Genomic DNA, 12,382 nt, shown 5'->3' with positions numbered 1-12,382 from the left:
GACATTAAGGTGAATCAAGGGGAACATGCACGAGGATGACCGTCCGGGCTCTTGGGCGCCCGAACGGGGTTAAGGGGAGCCTAGAACTGAAGAGAGTCCAAGAATAGTAGGACTCACCAAGGTTTAACGCCTGGCAATCGGATCACGATGGTCTGGCCAGCAATATACTAGGCAAGGCTGGGAGGTGAAAGGAATCACTCATGCTCATTCATCCGGACTGCTTTCTCTGGTTTTTATGGTCTTCTTCAAAGTCATCTGTCATTGGGAAGGAAATGTGACATTAATGTAATATTAAAGTGATATTTAATGTGACATTAAGGTCACAAACATTGAATGTGACATTAAGGTGAATTAAGGGGAACATGCACGAGGATGACCGTCTGGGCTCTTGAGCACCCGAACGGGGTTAAGGAGAGCCTAGAACTGAAGAGAGTCCAAAAATAGTAGGACTCACCAAGGTTTGACGGCTGGCAATCGGATCACAATGGTCTGGCCAGCAATATACTAGGCAAGGCTGGGAGGTGAAAGAAATCACTCGTGCTCATTCATCCAGACTGCTTTCTCTGGTTTTTATGGTCTTCTTCAGAGTCATCTGTCAAAAGACCTCACTCCCTCACTCAACACTAGATTGGCTCCAAAGACTAGCGCCCCTCTCGGTATTTCTTTATCAATTAAAAGATAAAAATTTACAAAAATTGTAATGTTCCAAAATGCATAACCTATGAACAATTGGTTTTAAACTCTTCTGAGTAAATCCCAGCTGCATAAGAACAGTACAGCATGTCCAGATCAACATCTCTTTAAGGAAAGCATTTTCTGTGACCAAAACTCAATGATTCCTATGCAAAATTCCAGTTTGCAAATCTCGGAATTCACTATTCTTACTGTCCAACATGTGCAGAATTCACTGTTTTTACTGTTCAACATGTGACCAAGGCTCAATGATTCACGTGCAGAATTACAATCTGCAGATCTCTAAATTCATTGTTTTTACTGTCCTGCATTTTCTATGACCAATACTCAATGATTCATATGCAAATTTCAACGAAAACACAAAATTGTACCTTCCATGGAATCAGCCCATCATGCAAAGCATTTCCTCTAAGAATAGAGAGAGAGTTTATCAGAGGGAGCAAGCTTTACCTCCGTACTTGAGTCAGAGACGTAGAAGTACTCTCCATGGCTGATTTTCTTGCAACAATCTGCCCTTAGATCCTCAAAACATCATTCTCCCCTCTGCCCCTTATGCCTATTACGTTTTTTTTAAAGCTCTCTCGTTCTCTTTTGGGAATTTGTGCCACATGGCATACATGTAATAATTTTTCCGTTTAAACCTTCTAGTCTAAAATTCTCCATGATCGGTGCAAAATTTGACCTTGGCACAGACCAAAGAACTAATCCTCGTGCAAAAACGAAGATAATGACAAGAACAGATTCTGGGGTTCAAAAATAGTAACTCCCTAAATTTTAGGGATGGTGACCCCTGCATTCCTCAAGTTGTTATGAGCAACTTTTATCATTGTGACCACATCAAAAAGTGTAATGTGGCTCAGTTATAGTGACTTTTATTCCATGAGCATTCTCACATGTGCATCTTTCCGTCTTGGCCAAGCTCATTGTCTTGCACCATCTCCAATGGCTAAGCACACAGTCCCAAACCACTAGCATTCTATTCTTCAGTGCCCATTCAATATGGAACCGGTCCTAAGGCTCAGACAAACCATTAGTCCAATTTGCCCCAATGGCTACCTCTTCTGGCCACGCAAAGATCCAGGCTTATTCCAAGAGAACTCTCGGGGTAACAAGCAACAACAACAAAAGAAAATTTAAAAAAAAATATTTATATAAGTAAATAAGAAAAGCAACTGTAAAAAGTATCACCACCTGGTGACAGCAACACAAGCTCAAACATATAAGCAATGGCATGAGCCTTGATGACATCAGCAATGATGTAAGCTACTAACATAGGTGCTTACATAAGTGATTATGAAAGTATTGACATAAGCCATAACACAAGTAATATTCTAGGATCTTCTTCAAGAAATGCCTAGAAACTTCAAGACAAAAACAAGGCCTTCTCTAGCTTGAGTGTTTCTGATATCATCTACCAAGCAAGCCCCATTTGAGATAGCTTATGGGCAGCCGATTAGTAATACATTCAATTGTGCTTCTAATTGTGGATATGGATCAGTTGTTGAAGAAAGAATCCAGCAGACACACAAATAGCAAAACAAGGGTAACAAACATCGGCGAGAGTTGATCTTCCAAGAGGACAATGATGCCATCACAAGATCTAGAAGCAGTGTTTGAAGCAGTTTGGATTTGTTTTCACCTAGGCTAGCACCTCAAAAGAAGGGGCTTTTCTACATGACTGAGAAGCTTAGTGATGTGACTTACCAATTGGAGCTAGCCTCTAATGGGAAGCTGCATCCACTGTTTCACGTAAGAAATCTTGTGGAGTATTAAGTTAGTGGATGTTGACGAGATTCAAGAGGAGTTGGTGCTAACAAAAGTGTTGCTTCACCATGGTAACCGTGAGACATGTTTCACTCACTTGAAGGGAAAAAGAAACATTTTTATTAAAAATTTGCTGAACATATGTATTCTAAATGTGTTATTTTATCATTTCATGTGGCATTTCACTTACAACCCACCCAAGGGGTGAAATCTATCATGCTGAAATGCAAGATTCTGAGGGTGGAGCATTTCAAGGGTGAAACTTTTTGCAGTTACCTTGTGCTTCATAGGTACAAGAACATGCAAGACATAGGATTGGCAAAGCTGGATGACGTGGCTGGACAGCCCTGTGGATGGGCAATCGATGGCAAGTCATGGTGTGCAAGATCATGAGCAAGAAGATCGTGTTTTGTTGATCTTGGTGATCATCTTGGTGCAGATCAGCAAATGCATCTTCTTCTTATTCTTCTCTTGATGCTGAGTTGCAAGGAGCAACAGAGAGTATGTCTAGCCACATACTCGAGGGAGCATGAGATTGAGGAGAGCCAAAGTGTTCATGGCTTGATCAAGGTGAAGATTCTTCGATACAAATCAAGACAAAATGAGGAGCTGTCTCAAATAGAACAGTTAGGCAATTTTGTAGATTCAAAGTGCCGGTTCATGCTTGGGCTCTCAAAGCCAATAGTTGTGCAATTCTCCATTAACCAAGATTTGAGGATCTCTTCCACCTTAATTGGGTTCTCTCTCTTCCATTGGGTTGTGCATTAGAACTGTAAAACTTACAGCCAAGAGGAAAAAGGCTGGAAGCTGTGCTGGCTGAAAAGAAAAGAGCTGGTGGCTGCACAGAATGGCTGCAGGGCAGCACAGGCTGAGGAGGAAAAGCTGGGGGCTGCATGTGAGAGCTTGGGATCTATTCCCTGCTCTCTCTTCTTCACTCTTCCCTTAGCTCCACACCCCAAACCCAGTAAACCCCTCTGCCCCTCTCCCTTCCCATCAACCCTTTTGCCCTCCCCTTCCCTTCCCATTCTCTCTATAGCTCTCATGGACATTTCTGTGGGAAAACATCGCTGCATCGCAATTTTGCAAAAATGTAACTTGTCTAATATGCTCCTGATGTGTTTGATTATGAGGGCAATTCCCACTTTACAACTCCCAATTGATTAAGCAATACATTGACCTACTCAGTCAAACGCTTGATGTTTTAGTAACACAACCCCTGGTTAGGTTTGAATTTACGTACCACAAATAAAACACGGTTTCCAACTCTTTCTCATTCTCAACGAATATTGAACCACAACTTCAGTAACACAATGATTCCAGCTATATGTAGGAATACCTCTCCAGATGGAATCCGTGTCTTTTGCTTCACAAGAGATCCTGCGGCAACCATAGCATGTTTCTCCACATGTACCCCATCAAGAAGAACAGCCCCCATCCCAACAAATGCATCATCTTCAATTGTGCAACCATGTAAAACAGCATTATGACCTGACCATTTGGATCGAACCCACTGATCATCAGCCAGACTTATGCAAAAGGAAAGCTAGGTAGACAAAATGCTTTATTTACATACCAACTGTTACTCTGCTACCAATATGTGTTGAAAGCACGCTGCCACTGATACTTGTTTTCGCAACATGAACAAGAGTGTTGTCCTGAATGTTGGTTGCTGATCCAATATAAATACTGTTCACATCTCCTGAAAATCAAATTGTCCTTTAATATACATGCACAAATAACCATGCCCTGTCTTGTCTTCTGTGCCAGTGGAGTTAAAAGGCAATGCATAAAGCGGACAGCAAGTCTGGAACAACTAGTTCCCACTATAATTCTCGATGCTTTTTAAGACAACCCCCAACTGTCACAGCAAACAGCATTTTCTGGACAGATTGTGTGCTGACCATGTGCAAAGAATGATTTCAAACTTCAAAGTCTGGCAGAAATACGAAGATACACAGTTCAGCTGGCTCAGTATTGCCACACTATGATTTCATCTTCTAGTGCTGAGATTTCAGCTCTCAGGTCATCAGGTTCATGAGATCTGCAGGCATGGCTGAGGTTCAAATGCAATCATTGAGACTCATTATCTTTGGCATAAGGAACTGGATCAAGTAGTCCTGGACCATCATGCCCTCTCTCTCTATTTCTACTTCTGTACTAATCCTGACCTTAAGGCCTCTTGCCCTTCTCCTAAACTTTCTCAGATTACTTTGCTAAAAGAAAAACTTCAAAATTTGGGTGATGTCTAGCGTTCATGTGTGTAACACTTCTTGCAAAGCACCTTTCTTAGATAATCAGAGCTAGCCCTATATATCCATTGTGAGGTCAATGAAGTGTGAGACACACACTCTGCATAGTTCAAACATCAGGTGAATAATCCAAGAAGCTCGATTTGTAAATTAAAGCAGAGCAACAAATACATCTCAAATTTTCAAAGCAAAACAATAGAATCAATAACAGATTAGAAAGTCAAACATCCTTACTAACAAAGAGAAATATTATCTATTGAAATAACAACCTACCTCGAAGAACACACCCATACCAAATTGAAGAACCTGCACCCAGCCTAACATCTCCAATGATGGATGCACTTGGAGCTACAAATGCATTCTGTGCTACATGGGGAGCTTTGTTAAAAAGGTTCATCAGAGTCCGATGCCTTGAAACTGCACAAAATGACAACAAGAACTCCAATATAATTAAAGCCTGCATCTGCACTTAAGCACATGAGTTTAAGACAGCCAAGAAAGTTGTGTCAACTAAATGAAATGTTGGTATGGACTGATTGATATCAGAAATCCCCACTAAAATTGCACAATTAAATCATTATAGCCACTTAGCAAAAGCATGGCGATAGCAATTTAACAAAACTTGACCATCTACTTTTATTGACCCTTTCGTCATTTAGGTAGCCAGCAATCCTAGTCATCCACAAACTGATATGTCACAAACAATCACTTCATACGGACTTTTATAGTTCAGTTTGTTGTCAGCCAAGAAACCTTGATTTCCGTCCATCAAACCCAAAAGTAGATTTACTTATCAGCGCAGCAAGGAAACCAAGCTTTTACATCACACAGTCTTTGTCACTGCCATGCTCATCTCTCCTCCTCATGAAACTCACTGCCAATCTCGCCTCTCCTCCTCATCACGCAGCTCACCACTACCACAGTCCGCCCCCAACCCTCTTCCCCAATCATAACACATCAAGCAACCCTTCACCGCCCTTCATGTCATGCCATGTCCATAATGGAGGGACACATACACACTCCCAATGCCATACCAATGGCAACCCCCACTCCTCAATGATACAAGCATGAAAAGGGAAATAATCCGTCTTGTGCCACTTCTCCTTCACTCCCACCAATCCCCACAATCCCCTCTTGTTCAATTGGCTGCTTCTTTGGACGTTGGACCATAAACAAGGTGCTTAGGACTCAAACCAGGGCCACTTCCCAATAGACCCAAGAAGCTGATTGTTTGACAGAAACTACAACCAACCCTACTATTATCTCTCATGCATTTTCAACAACTGTTATGACTATGGATTTGTGCTACTTTTGAAGTAAGAACATGCCTCTATTTCCTTAACTAGCTAGAGGTGGGATTAGAATTTTGTACTACAAAAAAAAAATTGTAAAATGGTAGTCAGCAGTCAGACAAAAACAGTAATGTTCTAGCAATGGGCCTAACTGCCCCCGCCCATCCTAATTGCATCTGCACAATCTGTTCCTTCATATGAGAATGGAAGCACCATTGAATTGTGAAGGAATCGATCAGGCACGAAGATAGAGGTAGACAAACCTTACGTTCTGAGAGAGAGACACAGAGTGCGAGTAAGCAGTGTAGGGACTGAACACGTTTTTCAGTACAATGAAGAGTGTACCACTTTAGGTTTTAGATAGATATATGTATGAAAGTACAATGTGCTAAGGGTGTATTCACACCCGTGCACATATAAAAGGCATGATGGCCCTTTATTCCCAACAACCTCCCACCTAAAGGCAATGTGCCTTAAGAGGAGAAAAGAATCAGCTGAGTCTAAGTAGGTACAAAGCTGAAATAAATATATCTATCCAACTCCCATCGTCTGTCGGCAATGAGCAAACCGCTTTGCTGGAAGACCCTTCGTGAGAAGGTCTGCAGGATTATCATCTATATGCACTTTGACAAGCTCAATGCTCTTGCTGTCAAGTACATCTCTAATGAAGTGATATTTCACATGTATGTGCTTTGTCTTTGCATGAAAGATGGGATTCCGTGCTAGCATGATAGCACTCTGACTATCACAATGGAGAACAGGTAACTCTGTGATGCCAAGCTCTCCCACCAAACGTGAAAGCCATAAAGTCTCCTTGCATGCCTCAATGGCAGCTACATACTCTGCCTCTATAGTAGACAATGCAACACACTTTTGTAGCCTGGAGATCCAAGAGACCGCTCCTCCTGTGAAAGTAAACACATACCCAGAAGTGGACTTCCTGCAATCCGCATGACCAGCATAGTCTGCATCCATAAAGCCAACAACACATGCCTTCTGCTTTCCAAAGCAAATGCACAACTCCTTTGTCCCTTTGAGATATCTCATAATACCTTTCGCTGCATCCCAATGCTTCTTGCCAAGGGTTGCCATGTATCTACTAACCACTCCCACTGCAAAAGCAATGTCAGGACGTGTAGCAACCATAGCATACATCAAACTGCCAACAGCTGAAGCATATGGTATCTTGGCCATTTCAGCCTTCTCATCATCAGATGTAGGGTTGTTCTCTGCACTGAGTTTCACATATGGAGGCAATGGAATCCCAATTGTTTTCCCCCCCTCCATATTGAAACGCAGCAAAACCTTGGAGATATACTCCTGCTGAGATAGATAGAGTAAACCTTTAGATCTATCTCTAAGTATTCGCATGCCAAGAATGTGATTTGCATCACCCAGATCCTTCATATCAAAGCTGCCATGAAGACTTTGCTTCAATGAATCCAAGGCATGAGTATCCCTGCCAACAATCAGCATGTCAACAACATACAAAACCAAGATAATCGGCTGCCATCTGTTGCCTTCTTGGTATACAAGCAGTGATCCACTTGACTTCTATGAAAGCCTTGGGACTGCATGAATGTATCAAACTTATGATACCATTCTCTTGGTGCTTGTTTCAGCCCATACAAACTCCTTTTGAGTTTACAGACCATTTGTTCTTTCCCTTGTTCAACAAACCCTTCATGTTGCTGCATATATATGTCTTCATGCAGATCACCATGTAAAAATGCAGTCTTTACATCCATCTGTATGAGCTCCATATCCTCAACTGCAACCAAGCCCAAAATTGTTCTCAATGTAGTCATCTTGACTATAGGAGAGAAAATCCCATCAAAATCAATTCCATGCTCGTGTTTCTACCCCTTTGCAACCAATCTTGCTTTGTACTTTGGTGAGGAACCAAAAGTGACCTTCATTTTGTAAACCCATTTGCATGGAAGGGTTTTCTGCCCTTTAGGCAACTGCACCAAGTCCCAAGTGTCATTTTTGTCAAGAGATTTCATTTCTGACAGCATGGCTTTATACCATTTCTTGCTGTCTTGTCAATCCATTGCTTCCTTGAAGCAAGTCGGTTCACTAGAGTCTGTCAACATGACATACTCAGCCACATTAATTGCACCATGAACAAATCTGTCACATTGTCTAGTAGTCCTAGACGATCTCCTAACCCAATGGTCATTGTATGCTGGCAGTTCCCACAAATTTCCACTTTCAGCATACTGTTCTGACATTTCAGCTTGCAAATCAACATTAACAGCTTGCTGTCCTAGCTGTTCCTGCACATGTAATGGCTCATTTTCATGGGCAATAGCTGGCTGATCATTTCCAGCATCATTTTCTGCATTTACAGGTTCATTTACAGCAGGTATTTGCTGCTGTACAGTGGGCACATTTTGCTATCCAAAAGGTATTTCTTCCCGGAATACAACCCTACGGACCTCCTCATTCTTTTCGGGTTGTTTGTGCATGCGATCTTCCCGGAAGATAACGTCATTGCTGCGTACTATTTTCCTTTTCTCGGGATCCCAGGATTTATACCCCATTTCACCCTCGCTACCATATCCTAGGAAAATGCATTTACAGGACTTTGGCTCAAGTTTGCTGCGTTTTTCTTTACGAATGTGCACAAAAGCCTCACAGCCAAACACTTTTAGATGAGCATATGAAGGTGGCTTGCCCGACCACGCTTCTTGGGGAACTCCCCCCCCTCCCCAAAGACCTGTTTGGTGACTGATTCATCAAGTGAACAGCTGTCATAACAGCCTCTACCCAAAAACCATGGGTAAATGCAGCAAGAGACAGCATCGTACGGACCTTATCCTGTATGGTCCAATTCATACGCTCTGCAAATCCATTTTGGGGTGGATTATGAGCGGTAGTGAGCTCCCTCTTTATCCCTTTGTTGTCACAAAATGCCTGACAGACTTTGGACACATATTCCCTACCATTGTCAGAGCGAAGACACTTAAGTGTGTTATCTGTCTGATTTTCAGCCAATTCCAAGAATTTTTTAAACTTGTCAAGCACTTCATCCTTGCTACGAATAGAGTAAACCCATACTTTTCGTGTAGCATCATCGACAAAGGTGGCAAAATATTTCTTTCCCCCTAAAGATAATCCTGGCATTTGACATACATCTGAATGTATTAACTCTAGAGGAGAAGATTTCAAAGAAAGAGACTTTTTGTGAGAAGTTTGTGCATGTTTGCCATAAATACAAAGATCACAGTGCTCAAAATTAGCATAACAAAGACAAGGCAAGTAACCCAAACGAGAAAGCACTTTCATTCCTGTTTGTCTCATGTGTCCCAACCGGCCATGCCACAAAGAAACACTTGGCTGCTCGATCACGGCAACAACATGATCACGCACACTAGATACATGAAGTGGATACAACGTATTACTCTTGCAACCTCTGGCAATAACCCTAGATCCCTTACAGATCTTCCATTTTCCATCACCAAAGGTGGTAGGAAAACCATCATCATCTAGCTGCCTTGTCTGATCAAGCTCTTCTTGAGCTGAGGTACATGCCGTACATGCTGAAGTGTAAAGACAGAGCCATGTTGAAACTGTAACTGCACACTGCCAATACCTGTAATCTCACATGCATAGTTGTCCCCAAGATGGACAACACTATGTCGACCCCCTGTATGTGCGGAAAACCACTCACGATAAGGGGTGACATGAAAAGAAGCACCCGAATCAAGAATCCACGTATGCATGTCATCGTTTGTATCTGCAAGTAGAGCATGTGCACCAAAATGTGAAGAGACAAAGAGTACCTCACTCCCACTGTCACTGTCATGAGTGACTGCATTCACCTCTTCAATTTTTATACTGCTTTTCTTAGGCTGAATGTCCTTCTATTCCTTGCAATCATCTGTCTTCTTGCCTTTTCCTTTCTCTTTCTTCCATTTGTTGCAGTCACATTTAAAGTGACCCTCCTTGCCACAATGATGGCATTCAACATCTTTGCCACGTGATTTACTGCGTCCCTTGCCATCATATTTGCCCTTTTACTGTGATTTGCCCCTAGTATGCAAAGCACTGGAAGACTTGCTGAATGCGTTGTTCTGCCGATTCATCTCTTTCATAAGTAGAGCACTCTCTACATTAGCATACAAAAGGATCACATTAGAATTGCTCATGGCAGTCCTGAATGTATCCTAACTCTCTGGTAGAGTGCAAAGCAAGAAAGTAGCCTTAAATTCCTCATCAATCATGAACTTCAAGGCAACCAGCTGGCTGAAAATGGAGTTAAACTCACTCAAGTGAGTAGACATTGCTGTACCTTCTTTCATACGCAAATCCATAAGCTTTTTCAGTCAATACACTTTACTTGCAACGCTCTTCAATGCATACAGTTCTTCCAATCTAGTCCATATAGCATATGCAGAATCCAAACCTTCAATGTTGAAGAGCAAGGCATCAGAAATCGATAGCTCTATGGTTGAGTGTGCAAGCTCATTCAACTCATCCCAATCGTCCTGATCCATGTCCGCGGGCTTTGCCCCTTTAGTTTTGATCCGCTTTGCCTGCTTCTTTTGTAACAGGATATTGTAGCACTATTTTTGCCACACTACAAAATCATGTGCACCTTCAAGCTTCTTTATATGCATCAAATTACTGCTGTCATTGCTGCCAGCCATGGTTTTCAACTCAAAAGTGACCAAAAAACCAATAAATGCAGGCCCAAATTGTCACCCAAGTGACCAAAGTACAAACAAGTACCAATCAACAATAAATGATCACGCAGAAGTACAGATTTCAGATCTGTAATTCAGTTTTCAGAAGCACCAAACCAAGTGCTACAGCATTATCCAACTGATTACAGCTGTTCCAAAGGGCATGTGCATCACATTTCTGTTGTACGTGTACCCACGGGCATAAAATTTGACACGAACGGTCAAAAGCCCCAAAATTTTGTGCAAAAGCATCAAACACACATCTGCATTTCCTCTGCCATGCATAGGGTTGTCCAATTTTGCCCAAATGAAGCAATTTTCAGCAAAACCCCCAAATTTCACCAAGTGTTGATGTCCAAATTGCGCAGAATTCAACCTGCATGTACATAAAATGACCAAATACTGCACAAATTTTGACCAAATTGCAAATGCCCCAAATTGCACGGGGTCCAATGTGCCTCAATGTCGAGAAATTGAGTTAATTTCAGCCCAATTTGTGCATGTACATGAAAAACCCCAAATGTCGGGGACGAAATGTCACAAATTCCTACAATTTCAGAGACAAATTTGCTTGTCCTACATCAAATTTCCCAAATCTGGAAAAAACCCCAAATTTCTGGGCTAAATGTTGAGAAATTTCACTCAAATGAGCCAAATTTCAACAATTTTGGCGAAATCCCCAATTCAAATGCGCACAATGTCTGCAATTCCGACGCAGATGCCTCAATTTTTCCCGAACAGTGCTCAGTCTGGCAAAGCCCCAGCTTTCTGGGCCAAAATTGCACAAAGTTGATGTTTTGTGCTTGCACGCACGAACCCCGGTTAGGGGAAGGAGTTTAAGAAAAAGATTTTTTTGAAAAAAAAAGTTTTGAATGACGGGTCCGTTGACCCGTCAGGCCTCCCCATCGCGCGCTGGCCCACTGGTTCTGTCACGCATTGAGCGCCTTGTCAGGTCTTCTTGCCTGCTGGCTCCGTTACATGTTGCCTGCTGCCCACTATTGCCTGTCAGTTGCAGTCGCCTTGTTCCACGCTGGACCCCAACTAGTCACAGCCCATCACACTACTGACTGTTCTGTTCAACTGTTGCCCGCCAGCAATTCTTGCTCGCACTGCCTCTTGCCGGCTCCTCAACAATCCACAAGACTGTTACACGAGACTCTGCGTGTCGTCTGCACCTCTCAACAACTTGAGTGAGCCATTGGCTCTAATACCAGTTTGAAGGAATTGATCAGGCACGGAGATAGAGGAAGACAGACCTTACGCTCTGAGAGAGAGAGAGAGAGAGAGAGTGCCAGTAAGCAGAGTAGAGAGTGAACACGTTTTTCGATAAAATGAAGAGTGTACCACTTTAGGTTTTAGATAGATATATGTATGAAAGTACAATGTGCTAAGGGTGTGTTCACACCCGTGCACATATAAAAGGCACGATGGTCCTTTATTCCCAACAAATTGGATGTTATACTCATATTAGAACTTCCATGTTTGCACTACGAATTGAAATTCTTCGATGAAAAAGTAAATCCCAAGTCATATATTTGTGCTTCAATTTCACTGTTATTATACATCTCTCCTACAATCTAGTGTCGTAATGGTTCCCTTTTAGTGAGAGTTGCCCTTCACTTTGTGTTTAAAATAGAAAAAGCATATACATACATTCACTTTGCTTGTTTTGAAATGAAACAAACTTAGAATA

General features: G+C 42.1%; 1 protein-coding gene across 1 annotated transcript in view; it reads right to left on the bottom strand.

Moving 5' to 3' along the window:
- LOC148015882 (gamma carbonic anhydrase 2, mitochondrial-like) overlaps window positions 1-12,382 on the bottom strand; it is an 85,477-nt gene that overhangs the window by 41,571 nt on the left and 31,524 nt on the right. The window contains exons 2-4 of the mRNA XM_087663577.1: window positions 4,980-5,123; window positions 4,031-4,156; window positions 3,794-3,945 (exon numbers count right to left, since the gene is read on the bottom strand). Of these exons, the coding sequence (XP_087519703.1) occupies window positions 3,794-3,945; window positions 4,031-4,156; window positions 4,980-5,123 (422 nt within the window). The remainder of the gene's footprint in view (window positions 1-3,793; window positions 3,946-4,030; window positions 4,157-4,979; window positions 5,124-12,382) is intronic.

This window comes from Lygodium microphyllum, chromosome 23 (assembly GCF_053477565.2).
Source record: "Lygodium microphyllum isolate KBCC chromosome 23, Lygodium_microphyllum_v1.1.10, whole genome shotgun sequence".
Taxonomy (NCBI): domain Eukaryota; kingdom Viridiplantae; phylum Streptophyta; class Polypodiopsida; order Schizaeales; family Lygodiaceae; genus Lygodium; species Lygodium microphyllum.
Note: the sequence above shows the minus strand (reverse complement) of the source record. Positions and strands in the feature narration are given on the sequence as shown.